Source organism: Geotrypetes seraphini, chromosome 10 (genome assembly GCF_902459505.1).
Source record: "Geotrypetes seraphini chromosome 10, aGeoSer1.1, whole genome shotgun sequence".
In the NCBI taxonomy this organism is placed as follows: Eukaryota; Metazoa; Chordata; class Amphibia; order Gymnophiona; family Dermophiidae; genus Geotrypetes; species Geotrypetes seraphini.
This window is the reverse complement of record NC_047093.1, coordinates 102,134,268-102,155,663: the sequence shown is the minus strand read 5'-3', so window position 1 is coordinate 102,155,663 and position 21,396 is coordinate 102,134,268. Positions and strand designations below refer to the sequence as shown.

The window sequence follows — 21,396 nt, the reverse complement described above, 5'->3', positions numbered from 1 at the left end:
TGAATGTCCTCAAATTATTGTATTGTACTGTCCAGCCTTGCCCTTTTGTGACTGTATTGTATGTATATTTATCACCAAATGTACTGTTAAATGTAACTTCTGTGAATGTTGGCTTTTAACCCGTTCTGAGATCCCGAGAGGACGAGATAGAAATCGAATCAAATAAATAAATACAGCTTTCTGTTTCATTTCCTCTTATTTCCCATTCTTTCACTAACTCTATCTCCTTTCCGTTTCTCTTCTTCCTTCCCCCTCTTCCATCTAGCATCTCCTTTCTTTCTCTCCCCTTCCTTCCATCTCACTCTTTCCCTCCACTCAGCATCTCCCCTCTTTTTCTGCCTCCTTCCATCCAGCTATTGTTCCCTCTTTCTCTTTTTCAACCATTGTCTACTGTTGGCTAGGGCAGGGGTAAGGTCTGGAGTCAGATCAGGGGGATTTGGGGTAAAGCCACCGCTGACCAGTGACAGTTTTCATGGCAATGTGTGGTACCAAGCCATGCGCTCCCATCCACTCCCCCATTAGGAATTTTTATTTATTTTTATTTATTTAGTCAATTTTCTAAACGTTCTCCCAGGAGAGCTCAGAATGGTTTACATGAGTTTATTCAGGTACTTAAGCATTTTTCCCTGTCTGTCCCAGTGGGCTCACAATCTATCTATTGTATCTGGGGAAATGGGGGGATTAAGTGACTTGCCCAGGGTCACAAGGAGCAGCATGAGTTTGAACCCACAACCCCAGTGTGCTAAGGCTGTAGCTTTAACCACTGTGCCAAGAAAGCTGCTTTTTCAGTGCAGGAGACAGTACTGGGTTTGTAATTTTTCTAAACATTGTGAGCAGTTTTCTTGTGTCTTTGCTAATACTTTCATTTGCTCTCTAGGAAAATAACTTTTCCAGTTCCATCAACCATCCTTGCTATGCCACAGGATACTCACAAACTATCTCACTGAAGGACATTTACAATAGTCCTTGTGTCTCTGCACCTCCCTCAAACAACCCTGCACAGAATATCACAGTGAATGGAACAGGGGATCCAGCAGAGTGCAAGAGTGCAATTGACAAGCTCTTCAATTTCTCAGCATGTGGCACAAGCAAAATGTGTACCTTCAATGGAGTCTACCAACCTCCTGTGCATGGCCAGTTTTATGTAAGATGATCTTTCTTTGTTATGCCAGTTTACCTCCCTCACCAGTCGAGGCACAAGTCTAGGTTCTAGGCAACATACTTTGTATTTTGTTGCTATGAAATTCAGTTCATTAGTGTGCTTTTTAAAAAGAAGTGCAAGTTAAATTGATTTAACGTGTGTTAAGCTATGAATTAATATATATTAGGTCAATTACTTTGTATTTTTATTTAAAGCAAATGTGTGAAACAAGCAAATTCCAAAAATAAGGGGAAAAGACCAAATGAACTGAAAACAAAAGATGAAAATTCTTTCCCTATCTACATCTCTATCTCCCCCCCCCCCTCTTTATTAAGCTAAATGATCCAATGCTGTTCCAACACTTATAGAATTCTTATGAGTTGAGTGGCAGAGCATTTATCGCCCCTGGCCACAGCAGAAACTTCTACCATAGCTTAGTAAAATAAAGGGCCTAAAATTGCTATTTTCATATAAACATAGAAACATAGAGTATGACGGCAGAAGAGGGCCGGCGGCCCAACAAGTCTGCCCACTTAAGAACCCTCCCTCCCTGTGTACCCCTCTTTCATGCATAACTTTGTAACACTCCCACCTGTTTGTCCCATCGACTTTTGAAGTCTGGTACACTACTGGCCTCGACCACCTGGCGTGGAAGTTTATTCCATCGATCAATCACCCGTTCAGTGAAGAAGTATTTCCTGATGTCACTATGAAATCTTCCCCCTTAAGCTTTAGTGGATGCCTTCTTGTCGCCATGGGACCTGTAAGAAAAAAGATTTCTTCCTCCACCTCAATTCATCCCGTGATATATTTGAATGTTTCTATCATGTCCCCCCTTTCTCTGCGCTCGAGAGAATATAAGCGTAGTCTGGTCAGACGTTCTTCATATGGAATGTCTTTAAGTCCTGAGACCATCCTAGTGGCCATTCTCTGGCTCGACTCCATTCTCTTCACATCCTTTCGATAATGTGGTCTCCAAAATTGGACACAGTACTCCAGGTGAGGTCTCACCATGGATCTGTACAGCGGTAGTATGACTTCAGGCTTCCGGCTGATAAAGCTCCTCCTGATGCAACCCAGCATTTGTCTTGCCTTTGCTGAAGCTTTCATATCTTCCCGGATGAGAACTCCCAAGTCCCTTTCTGCAGTGGTTCTTACTAAGTTTTCGCCATTCAAGGTATATGTTCTGCATGGGTTTCCGCTCCCAAGATGCATCACTTTACATTTTTTGGCATTAAAGTTTAGTTGCCAAGTACTGGACTATTGTTCCAACAAAAGCAGGTCCTGCTCCATAGTGTTGGGCCTGGTTGCGTCACCAGGCTCTTCTGCTCTGCCCACAATATTGCATAGTTTAGCATCATCTTATATAATAAAACCGTATGCGGCGCATGCGCATTCTTATCGGCGTGCTTCCATGATCCGTATGTCCGTGGCCGCCAAGAGTGCAGCATGCCCCGCGCTTACTACGGGCCCACGCGCAGCTGAGTTCGGCACGGCGGTTTCCCCAGATAGGGGAAGTCGAAAATCTCACTCCCGACGCGCAGCTGAGTTCGACACGGCGGTTTCCCCAAATAGGGGAAGTCGAAAAACTCACTCCCGGCTCTCCTCGGCACGGCGGTTTCCCCAGATAGGGGAAGCCGAACAGCTCACTCCCGCCTCATGGTCCTGCCGCCGCTCCTGTTCACAGCGGCCTGCACGTCAACGACTCCCCCCCCCCATCCTCCCGCAACAGCCGCTACCGCTCCTGTTCAAAGCGGCCAGCTGTAGCGAACCTCTCAGGCCGCTCTCCACATGGTAGCACGTTCCCTCTGACGCAATCGCGTCAGAGGGAACATGTTACTGAGGTGGACAGCGGCCTGCGAGGTTCGCTACAGCCGGCCGCGAATCTCAGCAGGCCGCTTTAAATAGGAGTGGCAGCGGTGGCAGAAACCATGGATGCACAGGCACAACTAAGCGCCAGCTCCTCCCGAACTCGCCCGAACTCACACACACACCTAATTGTCAGCTCATTTGAAGAGCCCGAACTCACAGCCACACCTAAACATGCAGACCGGGATCGTGGGAGGATGCGCCCTGGCAAGTGGTGCACAGGGACTTGAGAGGGAGGGAAATTGGCTGGGGAGAAATACAGGCAGACAGCTTTGTGATGTTCCCAGAACAAATGTGGCAGCTCAACCTAACCTGAATGGAAGTAAAGAGGTATGTACGTTCTTCTTTGCTTCCACAGTTGTCAAAACAAATTTCAGACACTCACAGAAGGATAGGAACACTGGACAAGGAGAGAGAGACACACAGACACTCACAGAAGGACAGGGGCTAAAAAGACAGATTAAAAAAACAAACAAACAAAAAAACACCACAGAGGACAAGGACAGAGAGACACACAGACTCACAGAAGGACAGGGGGCTAAAGAGATAGATTGAAAAAAAAAATAAAAAAATACAGTGGACAAGGAGAGAGAGAGACAAAGACACTCAGAATTTCTGGACAGGGATCTAAAGAGACATTGAAAAAAAAAAACACAAGAAACACTGGACAAGGAGAGAGAGACACACAGACACTCAGACTTATACAGATTTGCAGAAAAAATGGACAAAAAAACAATTTATTAAGCACAAAGTATGCAACAAATAGGAAAAATATAAAAACTTTAAATAAATCAACCATACGATGGATATTAAAGCTCTCACATTAAGTTTTCAGTAATTTTCACATATATTCTAGCACCCGTTAATCTAACGGACTTAAACACTAGTCAGCAAATAATGTAATTCTGCCTTGAAGTCCCTGAGTTAGATCCATAACAAAGATATTAAATAGCATCGGACCCAAGACCGAACCCTGTGGCACTCCGCTGGTCACTTTTGATGTTTTTGAGGGAATACCGTTCACCATTACTCTTTGAAGTCTGCCACTAAGCCAGTCTTGTACCCATGCTGTCAGTGTTTTACCTAGTCCTAGTGAGTTCATCTTGTTTAATAATCTACGGTGTGGGCCAATCACACCTTAGGGTTAGTGGGGATGGGCGGACCCACTATGCCTAAGGCCTGATTGGTCCAGGCTTCTAGAGTTAGGGGGGGCGGTGTTCCGGCAGGAGGGGTTCGGCACCCTCCTGCCGGCGATTGGACAGGCGGCCGCTATACTTATCCCTTGCCGCGATAAGTGTAGCGGCCGCGTCTAATCTAACCCGATTTTCTAACCGGCGTCCGTAACATGGACGCCGGTTACAGAATCAGGGTTAGTGTAGGCCTGATTCTGTATAGGACACCTCTCCCAGGCGTCCTATACAGAATCAGGGCCTTAATGCCAGGCCTAATCTAAGTACCAGCGTTCAATATCTGGTTCATACATCACCACTGGAAATTATTTCAGTTCTGGCTGATATTCACACCAGCATCAGATAACTGTTCAGATAAAGTTAGAACAACCTTTTTGCTGTCCTAATCTTTATCCCGCATGGTTCTTGGGCTAAATATCGCACTAATTAGATAAATCCTGGCTATGCCCAAATTCTGCCTCTGAACCACGCAACATAACTAGATAGTGCCACAACAATCTTCCCAGATTTGCAATGCCCTATTCTGTACTACATGATGGCAGATAAAGGACAAATGGCCCATCTACTCTACCCATCCGCAGTAAACATTATCTCTTTCTCTCTCTAAGAGATCCCACATGCCTATCTCAGGCCCTCTTGATTTCAGACACAGTCTCTGTCTCTACCACCTCTTCTGGGAGACTGTTCCACGCGTCTACCACCCTTTATGTTAAAAAGTATTTCCTTAGATTACTCCAGATCCTATCACCTCTTAACTTCATCCTATGCCCGCTCATTGCAAAAGAAAGAGACTCGATTCATGCACATTTATATTATGTAGGTATGTAAACATCTCTATCATATCTCCCCTCTCCTGCCTTTCCTCCAAAGTATACAGATTGAAATCTTTAAGTCTGTCCCCATACGCCTCATGACGAAGACCACGCACCATTTTAGTAGCCTTCCTCTGGACTAGCCATCCTTTTTATATCTTTTTGAAGGTGCGGCCTCCAGAATTGTACACAATATTCTAAATGAGGTCTCACCAAAGTCTTATACAGGGGCATCAATATTTCCTTTGTCCTATTGGCCGTACCTCTCCCTATTCACCCTAGCATCCTTCTAGCTTTCGCTGTCACTTTTTCAACCTGTTTGGCCACATACAGTCACACTCAAGTCCCACTCTTCTGTTGTGCACATAAAGTCACACCCAAGTCCCACTCCTCTGTTGTGCACATAAGTTCTTCACACCCTAAACTGTACCGTTCCCTCGGGTTTTTGCAGCCCAAATATATGACCTTGCATTTCTTAGTATTAAATTTTAGCTGCCAAATTTCAGACCATTCTTCAAGCACACTATTGATATTACTGCCAATGGCAGAATGCTGAGGGTGCAAGAGAAAGGAGAATGCAATGGTGGCCCTGTGGGTAGGGGGCAAAAAGTGATTAATTTTTAAAATCACGATTAGTAAATATCACATTAATTGCGGTGACTTGCTGACAGGGCTAGATGCATTAAAAAGGGTCGGGAATACCACGTGGGTTCACTGCAATCCGATTTTTGGCCGATTCCAAAAGAGCAATTGATGCACTAACAAGTTTGCATGCAAATGATTTACAAGGAGGTTTGCCATAATCACTCAGTCCCAATAGAAGATGAAAGTGAGGTTATTCAAACCTTAACAAGTCAAAACTCCACCTCACTCTATGAGAAAAGGGATTCAAAAGGGTTTAAACGGCTAACTCTCAAAAATGGAGATATGCCAAACCATCCACATTTGATAAGTTGTATGTTTTTAACACTTGCTGTGATCTGTCATTCTCCAATCTTTCCAGAAATAAAACAAGTCAACAGCATCTGATATTTCAATCATTTATTGATTCTTCATAATGCAGAGTTACTAGCATGCTCTGGCGCTCTGCATAATACAGAAATTTTTTTATTACAACATATCTTAATTATTATAATAATATCTTTTTAAATAAATCATTTTATTCAATATTAACCAAATCTCTAAAAACTGTGTATACTGTTTTTCAATTTCTGTTCAGACCCTAATCTAGTACATTAACAATCATATTCAATTCTTCTAATTTTCAAATTTTCCAAAGATTTTTAAAAGGAGAAGTATGACACTTAAAATAAAATGTGTTCTTAATCCTATATTAACAGCTTTTGTTTAAATCAACATGTTATCAAATCAGACAGTTTTAATTGTAACCATATTAATAAAGACATAATAAATAACTATTTCAAAAATTTTTTTTAGTAATAAGAATATAAAATGATTAACTCCTTTCCTTTAAAATTACTTAAACCAATCCTATAAATTCATCATCAATCTTAAAAAATTTACTAAAACCGTGTATTAATTATCTTAATTATTCTATTACTGTAAAGCTTACCATCTCATTACTTCTTTATAATTAATTCCCAGAATAATTTATTATATAAATTAAGTAGTCCTACTTTGTAACAGCTCTTAAGATGATTATGTAATACTTTAACATATTTTTTAAAGCTCATCACCTCTGTGGTTTTCATATAGTTAATTACATATTTCAAAAAGTTACCTATTTCAAAAAATTCCTAAAGTTAAGTACTAACTACCTTAATTAATTACTGAAATTGTATACTAACTACCTTAATTATCTTAATACTCTTAAACTCACCATCTCATTGTTTCTTTATAATTAATTCCAAGAGGTACTTGTTATATAAATTAAACACTCTTACTTTAAAACACTCTTATTTTATGACAGTTCTTAAGATAATTATATAGTACTTTAACATATCATTGTTATATAACAGTTCTTTAACATATCATTATTATATACTAATTCTTGTGATAATTATATAGTACTAATCATTATTTTATAACAGTTCTTAAGATAATTGTATAGCACTTTAACATATCATTAAAAACTAATTATCTCTGTTTTAAAATTACTTAAATTAATTATACTTAAAGTTATTAAAACTATATATTAATTAACTTAATTATTCTATTACTTTAAAACTCACCATCTCATTATTGTTTTATAATTAATTACAAGAAGTGCTTATTGTGTAGATTAAACAATCTTACTTTATACCAGTCCTTAAAATATTAGTATAGTACTTAAACATATCATTTAAAACTAATTATCTCTGTGATTTTCATATACTTATTTACCTATTTCTAAAAGTGCTTCTTCTATCTATTAAAAGCCAAAATATAAAACTAATTTTCTTAGTGACTGGTTAAATTTAGCATCTCATTATTTCTGTCTAATTACTTTTCAGGTTATTTTTAAGAGTTCATTATATCAATTAAAAACCTTACTATTATTTAAGTAAACCCATTTAACTTACTTCATGTGATTTAAAACTTATTAACTTAATACTTTTCTGTGGTTAATTCCCTACACCTGAAGTGTTTGTGCAATCTAACTGGTGAAATGACGATCTTTATTGTTCAAACATCAAATTGACAAATTGACTCGACATGTGCATGTTTCTGTCCTGCTGCTTGCGCCAACGTTGGTTTTAACTCTGATGTCACTTCCTGGCTCTACGACCAGGAAGTGATTTCATAGGGGAGCCAGTCCAGTGTGAGCAGCAGGCTGGAGAAATTACTTGTGCTGGTGAAGATTTAAAGAGGTATGGGGGAAGGGAATGCATGAGTATGGTGTGTGGGTGTGTGGGTGTGTGGGGGGGGGGGGGGGCGGGGGCGCAGAGAGGTGCTGGTGCACCTACCAAGATGATGCCTAGGGCTGTTCACTCCCCTTACTTCACCATTGGCAGCATGTGGGGTAGAGGGAAGGGACATGAGTGTAGTGAGGTTGGTAGAAGATAAGTCATGCAGCAGAAATTTGCACAGATTGCAGGAGCGAGAGGCAGCACTGCGGGAGACCAGTTAGAAGTATATTGCAGTAATCTAAGTATGAGATTACGTGAGTATAACAAGTGTTTTGTTTCTCACATTAATCACAAACAAAAGCCAAGAGACTTTTTCCCCTCTATTGTCTCAGCAGTCTTTTGTTTCTTCCACTGTTTACAAACAAAAGTCAGGAAACTTTTATACTAACAGCTTCCCTATGTAGATTAATCCCCTTTATTCAAAATCCATGGAGAGATTGCCTGGCTCTCCTTCTGCTAAGGAACTAGTGCAGCTTGTCATTTCTTCCTCTGGGGCTTCTATCTTCTGCTGGTTCATAAACCTCTCACTCTCTTACTCTCCTCCCTGGAGCATTTCTTTCAGCAATCCTCCCCTTCATCACTGCCTCATCCTGTCCCATTTCCATGTCTTCCCCCTCTGCTATTAGTGTATTTGGCTGTTCCTCAGCTTGCTCCTTGGAGACTGGTCTGTCTCTGCTTCTCAGGGATTGATCATGTCTCTGTAAAAAGAAAGACTTTGTTCTGTTGTTCCAATGGGACCCAATCCTGCTCTACTCTGAGTATTTCCAGGGTCCTAAAGAATTTTGGGATAAACTTTTCTTCTCCCTTTGTGAGTTTATGGCTTTGGGGAAAGGAGTCATTCCAGGACTCCTCTTTGGCTGGGACAGAGAGGGGCTTCTTTCTTTTAAGGGGAGGTTTTCCTTATTATCTTTCTCTTGTCTCACTTGGGGAACCTCTTTCCTGGGACTTCCCTTCCCTGCACTTCGAGTCACTGGCTCACACTTTGAAAACATTGATGTACTTCTAAAATATGCCAATGTGTTCTAATAATCCTTGTGTGAAAGATGAGAATATTTTAAAGTACAATGTCCAGAGGTAATCTAATCTTTTGACCTGTTTTAAGAAGATCTTCACGTTGTTGGAGTTTAGATTGCTCATATCCTTCTATGATACATCTAATGGGATATCTTCTATGTACAAATCTTTTAGACAAAAGATCTGCTTGTCTTTTGAATTCCACTAGTTTAGAGCAAAGTCTCTTCAATCTTAAAAATTGGCTAGCAGGAAGATTGTTTCTGAGCTGAGTTTGATGGAAACTGGTATAATGTAACTAGCTATTCTTATCAGTTGGTTTTCCATATACTGTGGTAGAAAATCCCCCCCAAAAAATTTGTTCATAATTATATTCCATCTTGAATTTTAAATTGTTATCACAAGAATTAATCCAGGACAAAAATAGATGTAGCTGTTCTACATTACCTTTACACAGAACGAAAATATTATCAATGTTTCTTCTGTATAATTGAACTGTGGAAAAAGGATTATTTTCTAGAAAAGTATGTTCAAAATTGGCTATAGAGAGATTGGCTATATCCAGTGCCATAGAGGCACCTATCACTATTCCTTTTATTTGCAAATAAAATTTGCCATCTAAACTAAAATAATTTTGGGTGGGAAGGGGTAAAACGCGGACCTCACGGACCTGACGGACCTTGCGGATCTAAACCCGTACGGCCTTAAAAATCTGAGGTCCGTGTCGGTCCGTGTCTGTGGCGTTTGTAATTGCTGTTGCTGACAGACCTTGATGAGATTTTTGCACTGACGGATCTGTCTCAGCATAGGGAGGGAAAAGTGTTAGGATCCGTCAGCGCTAAAAATCTCTTCCAGGTCTGTCAGAGCCAGAGACTCGTGCTGGACTTTGGAGACTTCTTTTCCATAATGCACATCCAAAACCTATGTCCCCGCTCTCTTGGCTTCTGCTCTGCCGCTCCAGCACTAGTCTCTGGCTCTGACAGACCTTGAAGAGATTTTAGCACTGACGGATCCTAATACTTTTCCCTCCCTATGCTGAGACGGATCCGTCAGTGCAAAAATCTCAAGGTTTGTCAGCAACAGCAATTACAAACGCCAGGGACACGGACCTCAGATTTTTAAGGCCGTACGGGTTTAGATCCGCGAGGTCCGTCAGGTCCGTGAGGTCCGCGTTTTACCCCTTCCCATTTTGGGTCAAAGCTATTGTTGTACATGTGATGATTAATCTATTAGGTATCTAATTTAAAAAAAATAATTTATATTCCACATATCCTACAATTCTATGCAGATTACAAATTATTCAGGTACTTAAGCAATTTTCCCTAACTGTCCCAGTGGGCTCCCACTCTTATCTAATGTAAGAACATAAGAATAGCCTTACTGGGTCAGACCAATGGTCCATTAAGCCCAGTAGCCCGCTCTCATGGTGGCCAATCCAGGTCACTAGTACCTGGCCAAAACCCAAGGAGAATAGTTAAGCTCTGTATAATGTACTGTATCTAATATATACACTTCTCTGTCCGAATTCACTGTGATAGGGGATTAACAGACCTGCGAATACAGAAAAATCATGAATAACTTTTTCATGTTATTCGCTGTTTTCTATTAAAAACCATCGTGAATATGGTGAAACCGCAAATAACATGGTGGGAGACCTGGCCTATTCCTGAAGGAGAGGCAAAATACGGTGAAAAAGTGCTGGGAATCAGCAATTTTCTCTATAAATGCTTGGAATCAGCGATTTCTCTATAAAAACTGATGTAATGTGGGGGGGGGGAGGATCCAGCAAACTAAAAATCGCAAATAATTGAAACCATGAATGCTGAAACCGCAAATAAGGAGGGAGAAGTGTATGTATAAAAGTATTCTTATTTTTTTTAATGTTTGCTCAATAATCCTTATTTATTCCCTGAAATAATGGATCTTCCTGGTAGATCTACCAAAGATTTATGTATTTTCAGAACTATATATATAGTGGGAATAACAGAAAATTCCACTATCAAAATAGTTTTTTCCTTTAATGTGAGAAATCTGCTCTATGTGCTGTATCCACTAATTCTTTGATTTCAGATTGTAATACTTTAGTTGGATCTGACTCTAAGGTGTTATAGAAATGTGGATCTGTGATCTGTCTTAATACTTCCCTGATATAAGTTTCATGATCCATAACTACAATACTACACCTTTTGTCTGCTGGTTTAATGACCATTTTCAATTCTCTGATAGGAGTTACTTCATAATCCATCAAATTCAGATGTGGACATTTACCTCTTTTTCTCTCTGTTCAATATCTCGAAGAATGCATTCATGAGTAGATCTGTGGAACCAAGTGGAATCCATTTGGAATTTCTTTTGACAACAGATGTCTGAAAGAGACATATCTGTGTTTGAAAAAAAAGTGATGAATTTGGAGTTTTATTTTAAGCCTAAACAAGTCTACTTGTGTTTGAAAAGAGTCATAGTCTGTGGCTGGAATGAAGGATAAACCTTTCTTTAGCACAGAAATTTGATGTGTGGTTAATTCTCTTGAGGATAGATTGCTTGTATGTCTTCTACCAGAGTCTCGAGTGTGTGTGTGTGTGTGGGGCGGGGATGAAATCACCTGCCTCTGCTCCTCTCCCGATCGCTGGAAGGAGGGAAGCATGATTCTAATCTTATCTTCTTATTCTACAGGTTGTTCTGGTGTTGCTAATGGTAATACAGGAGGGGTGGTAGGAGCCATGCTACAAGATGTTGTAGGGCTAGTGGGTGGGTCAGAAACTATGATAAGATCTTTTCTAGGCAAAAATTTAGCCAGTCATCCCACATTCCCAGTTGCCATCAGCAAAAAAAAAAAAAAAGGAATTGGAACCACAGCTCTTCAACAATTTGAGCCAGCAGGGCAAAATACTGGTAATAAAACTGATCCTTGAGGGATCAATTCAGTTCTTACCATGTGCACAACAAAGAATTACCCCTCTAAATAGGATCTAAACTGTTTAAGAACCTGAGCCCTCCCCCCCTGCAATCTGCAACAGAATGGGGTGATCCATTGGTGTACCTAGTATATTTGATACCGGGGACGATCTTTTTTTTTTTTTTAATTTATTTATTTTCCAAACAATTCACACGAAATCCTCTTGTTACAGTAAATCAGAGTATTCAAATCTTAATTTTTAACATGAATAATACCTAAGTCAGCAAAAGAAATAACCAAAATTATAGATGATGAATCAATATTCAACTTAAATTGTCAATTAGGTATATAATTTGTTACCAAATTTAAACTCTTATATGTCCTCAAAAAACAAGAGCATAGAGAAACAATATAAGATAAGATCGAGAGCTCTAAACAATTCGAGCAACTATTTAACAGAAAAGGCTTAACGTGAAAACATTCCCGGCTAATTTCTTATAAAGCAGCCTTTTAATAGGAAAACTAAGATATTTTCATCATGTCCAAGAAGCTTCGAAGTTGCTCCGGTATTAAAAAAACATATTTAGTCCCGGCATATCTAATGAGACATTTGCATGGATAGTTTAACTGGAAGGTAGCTCCCAAGTTTTTTGCCTCTTCCCTCATATCCAAAAACAACTTTCTACGGTCTTGAGTAGATTTAGTAACATCTGGGAATATCCATATTTTTTGACCAAAAAATTGAGTATTAGAATAGTGAAAGAACATTCTTATTAAGGCATTTAAGTCCTGTTCAAAAACAAAAGAGATTAGTAATGTCCCTCAGTATTCAACTACTTATTGTGAGGTTTCCAGTATATCTGTAATATTATTAAAGTCAAACTGTTATAAATTGTCAGCCTGAATTCTTTGAGATGGTAATTCAGTCTTCTTCCTTGGGCGATAATACTGTATATCCTGTTTACAGGAGGAATAGCTTCAGAGGTATATTTTAAATTTTCCATTAAATATTTTTTTTAACATATCCAAAGGGGTAAATGCAGGAAACTTAGGAAAAGTCAACACTCTCAGGTTAAGCCTTCTATTGTAATTTTCTAGATATTCAATTTTTCTTTGAAGAAACATTCTCTCTTTTACGAAGGTACCTGAGAGTTTCTCTACAGAGACAATCTCTGCATTCATTTGATTAAATTTAAGATTTGTTTCAGTTTGAATAGTTTGCAAAGATGCTGATAAAGTATCAGTTGTACTAAGTATAGCTGAAATATCACCTGCGGACTTCGTTGTTGCTACTTCTAGCTTCTGAAGGACAGTCCATAAGTTTTCCAGTGTCACCTGTGGAGTGCGGGTATCTTCCGCGACTTGTCCAGTTGAAGACTTGGCGTTTTCGGGAATGTGGGGCCCCCCACTTCGCAAAGATGACTGACTCTTCTGGTCTTCCGTATTTGCGTGCACCACATCCTCTGATGCTGGATTCGGTGGTAACCGGGCTGCTGGAGGGGATAACGAGGTCTCAAGTCCCAAGACTCTGGCGGCTCCCTCCGCCAAAGTAACCGCTGGGTTTCCACCCTCTATACTAGCCAGCAATCTAGTGAGAAATCTGACCAGCGAAGCTTGTCAGGGTGAAGGAGGGGCCACCCTGAAAAAGCCCTTGCCTTTTGTATGAGGCATCACAAAACTCAGAAGAGTAGACAGTTTCCACAAGTAAATTCACAAGGATATGCGGAGCAGATCGACCTCACTGCTACCATGCCGCCGCCATTTTGTTTCTCCTCTACCCATGCCGATCTTTTTTTTTATTTTTTATTAATTTTTAAAGCTCCCAATAAGTATAACATATAATACAATCATTTATACTTAAATAACACTTAATATATCATCAAATTCTAAACTACATCAAAAAATCCCTCTCCCTTGTATCCAATAGTTATTCATAAGTAAAAGAAATCATAAAATATTCCCATCTCCCACCCCACTCTGGACGTATATGAACCAAAGGGAAAAAATAATAATGTGTATTCTATACAATACTTTCAATCTTTGCAGTATTTTGTTAATGGCTCCCAAATAACCTGAAATTTTTTAAAATTTCCCTGCTGTATAGCAATTATCCTTTCCATTTTGAATATGTGGCATAAAGAGTTCCACCAAAAGCTGTAATTCAGCCTCTTCCAATTTTTCCAGTTATTCGTAATCTGTTGTATGGCAACCCCTGTCATAACGAGCAGAAACCTGTTGTTATTAGAGGATATTTGGTTTTTAGCCCTCATTGACATGCCAAACAATACAGTATCATAGGATAATGCCACTGGATTTTCTAACAAATTATTTGACCTCATATTGATTTCCAAAAAGCAAGAATGAATGGACAATAGAATAACAAATGATCTAATGTCCCAGCTTCAAGATGACAGTGCCAGCATCCATTAGATTTAGAATTATCTAACTTCTGTAACCGAACTGGGGTCCAAAAAGCTCTATGTAACAGAAAAAACCAAGTTTGTCTCATAGATGCTGACACTGTACATCTCATCCTCCAAGCCCAAATATGTGGCCATTGAGATGCAGTAATTTGATGCTTGATCTCAATGCTCCAAATGTCCCGAAGATCAGTCTTTGGTTTCTTATTTAAAAATCCAGATATTAATTTATACCACTGAGTAGCCTGATGTCCCAGGAAGTCCACCTGAAAGCACAAGAGCGGCAAACTATACTGATTACTGAAATTTTTCCATTCAGGGAACCCAGCCTGAATGGCCTGCTTCAACTGCAACTATCTATAATTTTGTGATTTATTAAGACCAAATTTGTGTTGCAATTGTGAAAAATCAAGCAGCTTACCCTGAAATGACATCATTCAAAGTACGTATACCTGCCTTCATCCAATACTTCCAGATTATCTAAAATCCGCCAATTTGAATCTCGGAGTTCAGCCTTAGGGTCTGATGAGTTGATTTATGAACCGAAATAGGTGTTAAATTATTCACACATTTTAAGGTTTTCCATGTATCTACTAGGATTCTATTATCCTTATATAATCTAGGCACCTTAATACTCATCACATGCTTCAACCTCAATGGTGATATGAGTTGCCATTCCAACCATAACCAATCTGGGAGATTTTCCTTGAGCTCAGGGAGGATCCAGTACATACCCTGACGTAAAATATAGGCTTGATGGTACCTATATAAGGTGGGAAAATTTACCCCACCCTCCACAATTGGTTTTTGTAGAGATACCATAGCAATTCTTGCTGCTTTCCCCAGCCAAGGAAATTTTTTTTTCATTCTGAGAATAGTTAAGCTCTGGAACGCATTTCCAGAGTGCGCATAATGTAGCTAGTTTTAAGATAGGTTTGGACAATTTCTTGGAGGAAATGAGTTTTATATTTTGACTGAAAGCTCAGCCTTTCCACTCTTTTCAGTATTGATTAATGAATTATTTATAGTTTTTGGCAATAGTTATTTCACCCCACATTTTTGTTGTTTATCATTTCTGTTATTGAGAAAGACATGGAGGAAGCCACTGCTTGCCCTGGATCAGTAGCATGGAATATTGCTACTTCTTGGGTTTTGGCTAGATAATAGTGACCTGGATTGGTCACCGTGAAAACGGGCTTCTGGGCTTGATGGACCATTGGTCTGACCCAGTAAGGCTATTCTTATGTTTTTACTTCCAGTTTCAGTGAAGGTAGGATCTGGAGGAAGGCCTGACACCGGTAAAGCAGTGAGTTGTGAAGACTGCTGCTACAGGGAAGATGTTCATGACGCCGGCCCTTGGAGCCCTTATGGACTGCACCAGGGCGAATGACCCTCCTCCCATATCAAAAGCAAATGTAAGATTTAAAAGTAACCATCTGATCAAGTAAAGATATGTTAATTAGTTTTTCAGGTTCTTGAACTTTTTTCTTTATCCTGTCTAAGGCAGTTTTGTATTTGATTGTAGTTGAAGGGCTCAGGAGTTCTTTCTGATCTTGTTTGACTTTAACATAACCACAGTATTATATTTAGAGAAAAGCCATATGTTTAAAAGTTTATGAAATTTCAGTAAATATGTTAAGGGAAAATTCTACTTGATGTGTTTTCTGTAAAGAGAATTTGATTTTATGTACCACTGGGACAGACAGGGAAAAATGCTTGAGCCTGAATAACTCATGTAAACCATTCTGGGATAATGGTATAGAAAAAATTGAATAAATAAATAAATTCTATATAAGGCACACCTGGTGAATTTGATACTCATAAATGTAGAATAGGCACCACTTATATGTGCGCTTGCCCAACCCCCTCTCACATCCCCTCCCCCCCTTTCTTCTGCAACATTCCCCTCACACATTTGTAATGCGCTGAATGTCCAGCCTTCTTTCAATGTGAACTGTCTAGAAGTTGTCTGACTATGGTGGTATAGAAAAATAAAGTTATTATTATTATGTTAGCTCACGAATAAGTGGCATAAAATTGGCACTCTCTGTGGATGCCAAAAAAGTAGACACCAATTTACATAATTGCTTCCTTAGATGTATATCTTGACTTCTGACTGGAACCAGCTAATAATATCCTATTGACAGTTACTGAGACATTCCTATTGGAAAATTCTAATCTGTTACAACTCAAGATACTGTTTCTTTTTCTTTTTAGGCATTTTCTGCATTTTATTATACCTTCAGTTTTTTTAACCTGACCAGCGGACAGTCTCTGGGTATTGTTAATGAGACCATCTGGAATTTCTGCACTGAAGAATGGACTAAGGTGAGAAAGACCAAACATGGATCAAAAGTGTCTTCAGTGACTTTAATAATCTTCATCACATACTGCTTGATTGAGGTCATAAGAACATAAGAACTGCCATCTCCGGATCAGACCTTCGGTCCATCAAGTCCGGCGATCCGCACACGCGGAGGCCCTGCCAGGTGTACACCTGTCGTAATTTATAGTCCACCATATCCTTATATGCCTCTCTTAAGGAGATATGCATCTAGTTTGCTCTTGAAGCCTAGGACGGTCGATTCCGCAATAATCTCATCTGGGAGGGCATTCCAGGTGTCAACCACTCTCTGAGTGAAGCAGAACTTCCTGACATTAGTCCTGAACCTGTCCCCCCTTAGCTTCATTACATGTCCTCTAGTCCGTGTCAAATTGGACAATGTAAATAATCTTCTCTGCTCTATTTTGTCAATTCCTTTCAGTATTTTGAAGGTCTCGATCATATCCCCACGCAGTCTCCTTTTCTCAAGGGAGAACAATCCTAGTGTTATAAGTCTGTCCTCGTATTCCAGTTTCTCCATACCCTTCACCAGTTTTGTTGCTCGTCTCTGCACCCTCTCCAGCAGTTTTATATCCTTCTTTAGGTAGGGAGACCAATGTTGGACGCAGTATTCCAAGTGTGGTCTGACCATTGCCCTATAAAGCGGCATTATAACTTTCTCCGATCTACTCGAGATTCCTTTCTTTATCATGCCCAACATTCTATTTGCCTTCTTTGCCGCTGCCGCGCATTGTGCCGACGGCTTCAGGGTCCTATCTATCAGTACATCCAGGTCCTTTTCTTGTTCACTCTTCCCCAGAGTTGCACCTGACATTGTATACTCGTATTCCTTATTCTTATTGCCTAAATGCATTACCTTGCATTTCTCCACATTGAACTTCATCTGCCATTTCTCCGCCCATGTTTCTAACCGACACAAGTCGCTCTGGAGTTTCTCTCTATCCTCCTGCGATCTGATCGCCCGGCATAGTTTTGTATCGTCTGCAAACTTGATGATCTCACTGGATGTTCCTTCCTCCAGGTCATTGATATAAATATTAAAAAGGATCGGCCCAAGTACCGAGCCCTGGGGTACACCACTAGTCACTTTCTCCCAGTCGGAGAACTTCCCATTTATGCCCACTCTCTGCTTTCGGTTTTCCAGCCATTTGCCATCTTTGTATATCCCCCTCTATGCCATGGCTTTGTAGTTTCCTGAGAAGTCTTTTGTGTGGAACTTTGTCGAACGCTTTCTCGAAGTCCAAGTATATTATGTCCACCGGCTTCCCACTATCAATTGGTTCGTTCACGGTCTCAAAAAATTGGAGTAAATTCATCAAACATGATTTCCCTTTCCTGAATCCATGTTGACTGGGTTTCATCAAGTCGTGTGTGTCTAAGTGCCGGACCATGCTATCCTTGATCAGTGCTTCAACCATCTTGCCGGGGACAGACGTAAGACTCACAGGTCTATAGTTGCCCGGTTCCCCTCTCGATCCTTTTTTGAAAATTGGGGTGATGTTCGCTATCCTCCAGTCGTCCGGTATCTGTCCAGTTCTGATTGTCAGGTTTGCAAGTTTTTGCAATAACTCTCCGATTTCAACCTTCAATTCCTTTAAGACTCTCGGGTGAATTCCATCCGGTCCAGGGGATTTGTCACTTTTAAGTTTGTCGATCTGATAGTATATCTGGTCTAAGTCCACTTCAACTGTGGTGAGACTGTCTTCTATTTCTCCTGCAAACACTTTCTCCGCTTCAGGTATTGTTGAGGTGTCCTCCTTCGTAAAGACGGACGCAAAGAAGGAATTTAGTTTGTCTGCGATTTGTTTATCTTCCTTGATGTACCCTTTTCTTCCCTGGTCGTCCAAGGGTCCCACTGCCTCTTTTGCAGGTTTTTTCCCTTTCACGTATCTAAAGAAGGGCTTGAAGTTTTTGGCCTCCTGGGCTATTTTTTCCTCATATTCCTGTTTTGCATCCCTCACCGCCTTGTGACATTTCTTCTGATCATCTTTATGTTTGTTCCAGGCTTCGGTTGTTTTTATGTATTTCCATTTTTTGAAAGAGTCCTTCTTTTCTTTTATGGCTTCCTTCACCTGTTTGGTAAGCCATGCCGGTTCTCTTTTGCTCTTTGATCTCCGATCTTTGGAAATCCTCGGAATGTAGAGATCTTGTGCTTCTGTGATAGTATTTTTCAGTAGGGACCATGCCTGATCTACCGTTTCAAGTTTGTCCACCTTCTTTTCGAGTCATTTTTCTACCATGGCTCTCATGCGATCGTATTTACCCTTTTTAAAGTTCAAGGTGGTGGTTAAGGTTTTGGCATGTTTCCCTTTCCCGATGTCAAGTTTAAAGTTGATTACATTGTGATCACTCGTTCCCAGTGGAACCATGACTTCCACTTCTGTTATCGGTCCCGTGAGGCCATTTAGGACCAAGTCCAAGGAGGCGTTGCCTCTTGTCGGCTCTTTTACCATTTGTTCCAGGAAGCAATCCCCTAGCATCTCCAGGAACTTGGCCTCCCTGCCGCAGTTGGAGGTTGCTAGTTTCCAGTCTATCCCTGGGAAATTGAAGTCTCCCAATATAATTATATTGCCTGTCTTGCATTCTTGTTTGATTTCCTCCATCATTTCTGAGTCAGTTTCCTCCGCCTGTCCTGGGGGACGATAGTAAAGGCCAATTTTTGTATTTGCGCCATATTGACCAGGAATCTTGATCCAGAGTGACTCAAGCTTCTCTTTCATTTCTGTTGTAACCATTTCAACAGAATCTATTCCCTCCTTAACATATAGAGCAATACCTCCACCTTTCTGCCCTACTCGATCTCTTCTATACAGCTTGTATCCCTGTAGTACTGTGTCCCATTTGTTTTCTTCATTCCACCATGTTTCTGTTATGCCAATGATATCCAATATGTCATGTCTTGCTATTGTCTCTAGTTCCCCCATTTTGTTACCTAGACTTCTAGCATTCGTATACATACATCTAAGTTCCCTTCGTGTTACCTTTTTGGACCTTCTACTCTTGGCCGTCCCTGTAGTTTCAATTATGGTATCCTTTGCTGCTCCTGTGTTATCACCCTTGTTTGCTGTGTGGTCGTCCCCTCCTGTGTCTGAATTGTCCCTTCCTGCTTTTTCTCCCTTATTTGCCGTGAGGTCGTCTTCTCTTGTGTAGGAGTAGTTTTCCTTGGCTTCTTCATCGGGGCATCCTGCTATCCGTGCCATCGACCGGTGGTCGACTGTCGGCTTTCCCCTATCTTTCAGTTTAAAGCCTTCTCGATTGCCTTCTTCATGTTGCCTGCCAAAACTCTTGCTCCTTCCTTGTTGAGGTGTAGTCCGTCCCTTCTGTAGTACTTGCTTTTTCCCCAGAACGCCGTCCAGTTGCGCACGAAATCGAAGCCTTCTTCTTCGCACCATCGTCTCATCCAGGCGTTGATTACTTGCAATTCCCCTTGTCTCTTTCCATCCGCTCTTGGTACTGGGAGGATCTCAGAGAAGGCCACCTTCACCTCCCTGATCTTCAGTTTTCTTCCGAGTGAGCGGAGCTGGCCCTTCAGCTCTTCCCTGTCATACTTCCGCCCGCTCACATCATTTGTTCCCACATGGATAAGCACAGCGGTGTCCTCTCCCCGTGCGCCATCTATGATCCTGGAGATCCTGTTGGTCACATCCTTCACTCTTGCTCCAGGCAGACAGGTGACGACTCTGTCCTCTCTTCCTCCTGCGGTGTTTGTCCACATGTCGTATAATGGAGTCGCCTACGATGATCGCCATCTTCTTTATTCGGGGATTCCTTGGGGGGCGTAGGTCCACGTCCTTGGAGTAGGGCCAGTCTTCTTCCTCCAATGAAACTCTTGAAATTGTTTCCTGTTCTTTGGGTGGGGCGATGTCTTCCTGTGCTCTCACTATTCCTCCTGATGTGCGGTTGTCTCCTACCTCGTCTTCGGTTTCTTCTGTGTTTGCATGGGTGTCTTCTCTACTCACATCAGTTTCCTGAGTACAGTTTTCCAGCCCTGGGATCTCTACGTGGTGCTGATGAGCTTCCTCTATGAACATTTCTAGTTCATAGTCAAGTCATAGTCAAGCTGAGTGGTTCTTTGTGCCCCAGCCTGAAAAGCAGGGCTGATACAAGGGTTTTAGGTGTCTTAGGTGAACCTTCAGTCTTGTGCCTCCCTCCACCAGTTTATTTTCAGGTGCGTAATGAAGGCAATTTACAAATGTCATTTACCCGGGCAATCAGCAGGGGGGAGGGTAACTTAACTCCACTTTACCAGTACTTTAAATGCTTTAGGTCTTCGTTGGCAGCAAGCAGAGAAATACTTTAAAAAAAAAAAATCTTTATTCATTTTAAAGCCAAAAATAAGTGCAACATATTATACAGACAGTTTACACTTTAACAGCACTTAATTCTATCAAATTATATTTTATAACAAATACATATATTATCCCCCCTTTCTACATATCCAACAATTGCACTCAAATTGAAAGTATCTCCCCCCTCCCCACCCCCCACCTAGATGTGTATGATCAAAGGGCAAAATCAAAAATTACTTCTTACTGAATTTTGTCAATGGCTCCCAAACATCCATAAATTTCCTATAATGTCCCTGTTGTATGGCCATCATACGTTCCATTTTAAAAGTGTGGCACAGAGATTTCCACCAGAAAGTATAATTTAACTGATCCCAATTTTTCCAATTCCTCAAAATAAGCAGCAAAATACTTATAAGAACATACCCTAATAGCCTTACTGGGTCAGACCAATGGTCCATCAAGCCCAGTAGATCATTCTCATCCAGATCTCTAGTACCTGGCCAAAACCTAAGGAGTAGCAACATTCCATGCTACCGATTCAGGGCAAGCCATGTCTTCCCCTGTGTCTTTCTCAA

The 21,396-nt window shown here is 40.6% G+C and overlaps 1 protein-coding gene across 10 annotated transcripts in view; it reads left to right on the top strand.

Annotated features, from left to right (window-relative positions):
• Positions 1-21,396, top strand: part of ENTPD8 (ectonucleoside triphosphate diphosphohydrolase 8) — a 158,159-nt gene that overhangs the window by 98,774 nt on the left and 37,989 nt on the right. For all 10 annotated transcript variants that reach the window (XM_033961779.1, XM_033961776.1, XM_033961777.1 and 7 more), the window contains 2 exons: positions 878-1,144; positions 16,406-16,516. In XM_033961779.1, the coding sequence (XP_033817670.1) occupies positions 878-1,144; positions 16,406-16,516 (378 nt within the window). The remainder of the gene's footprint in view (positions 1-877; positions 1,145-16,405; positions 16,517-21,396) is intronic.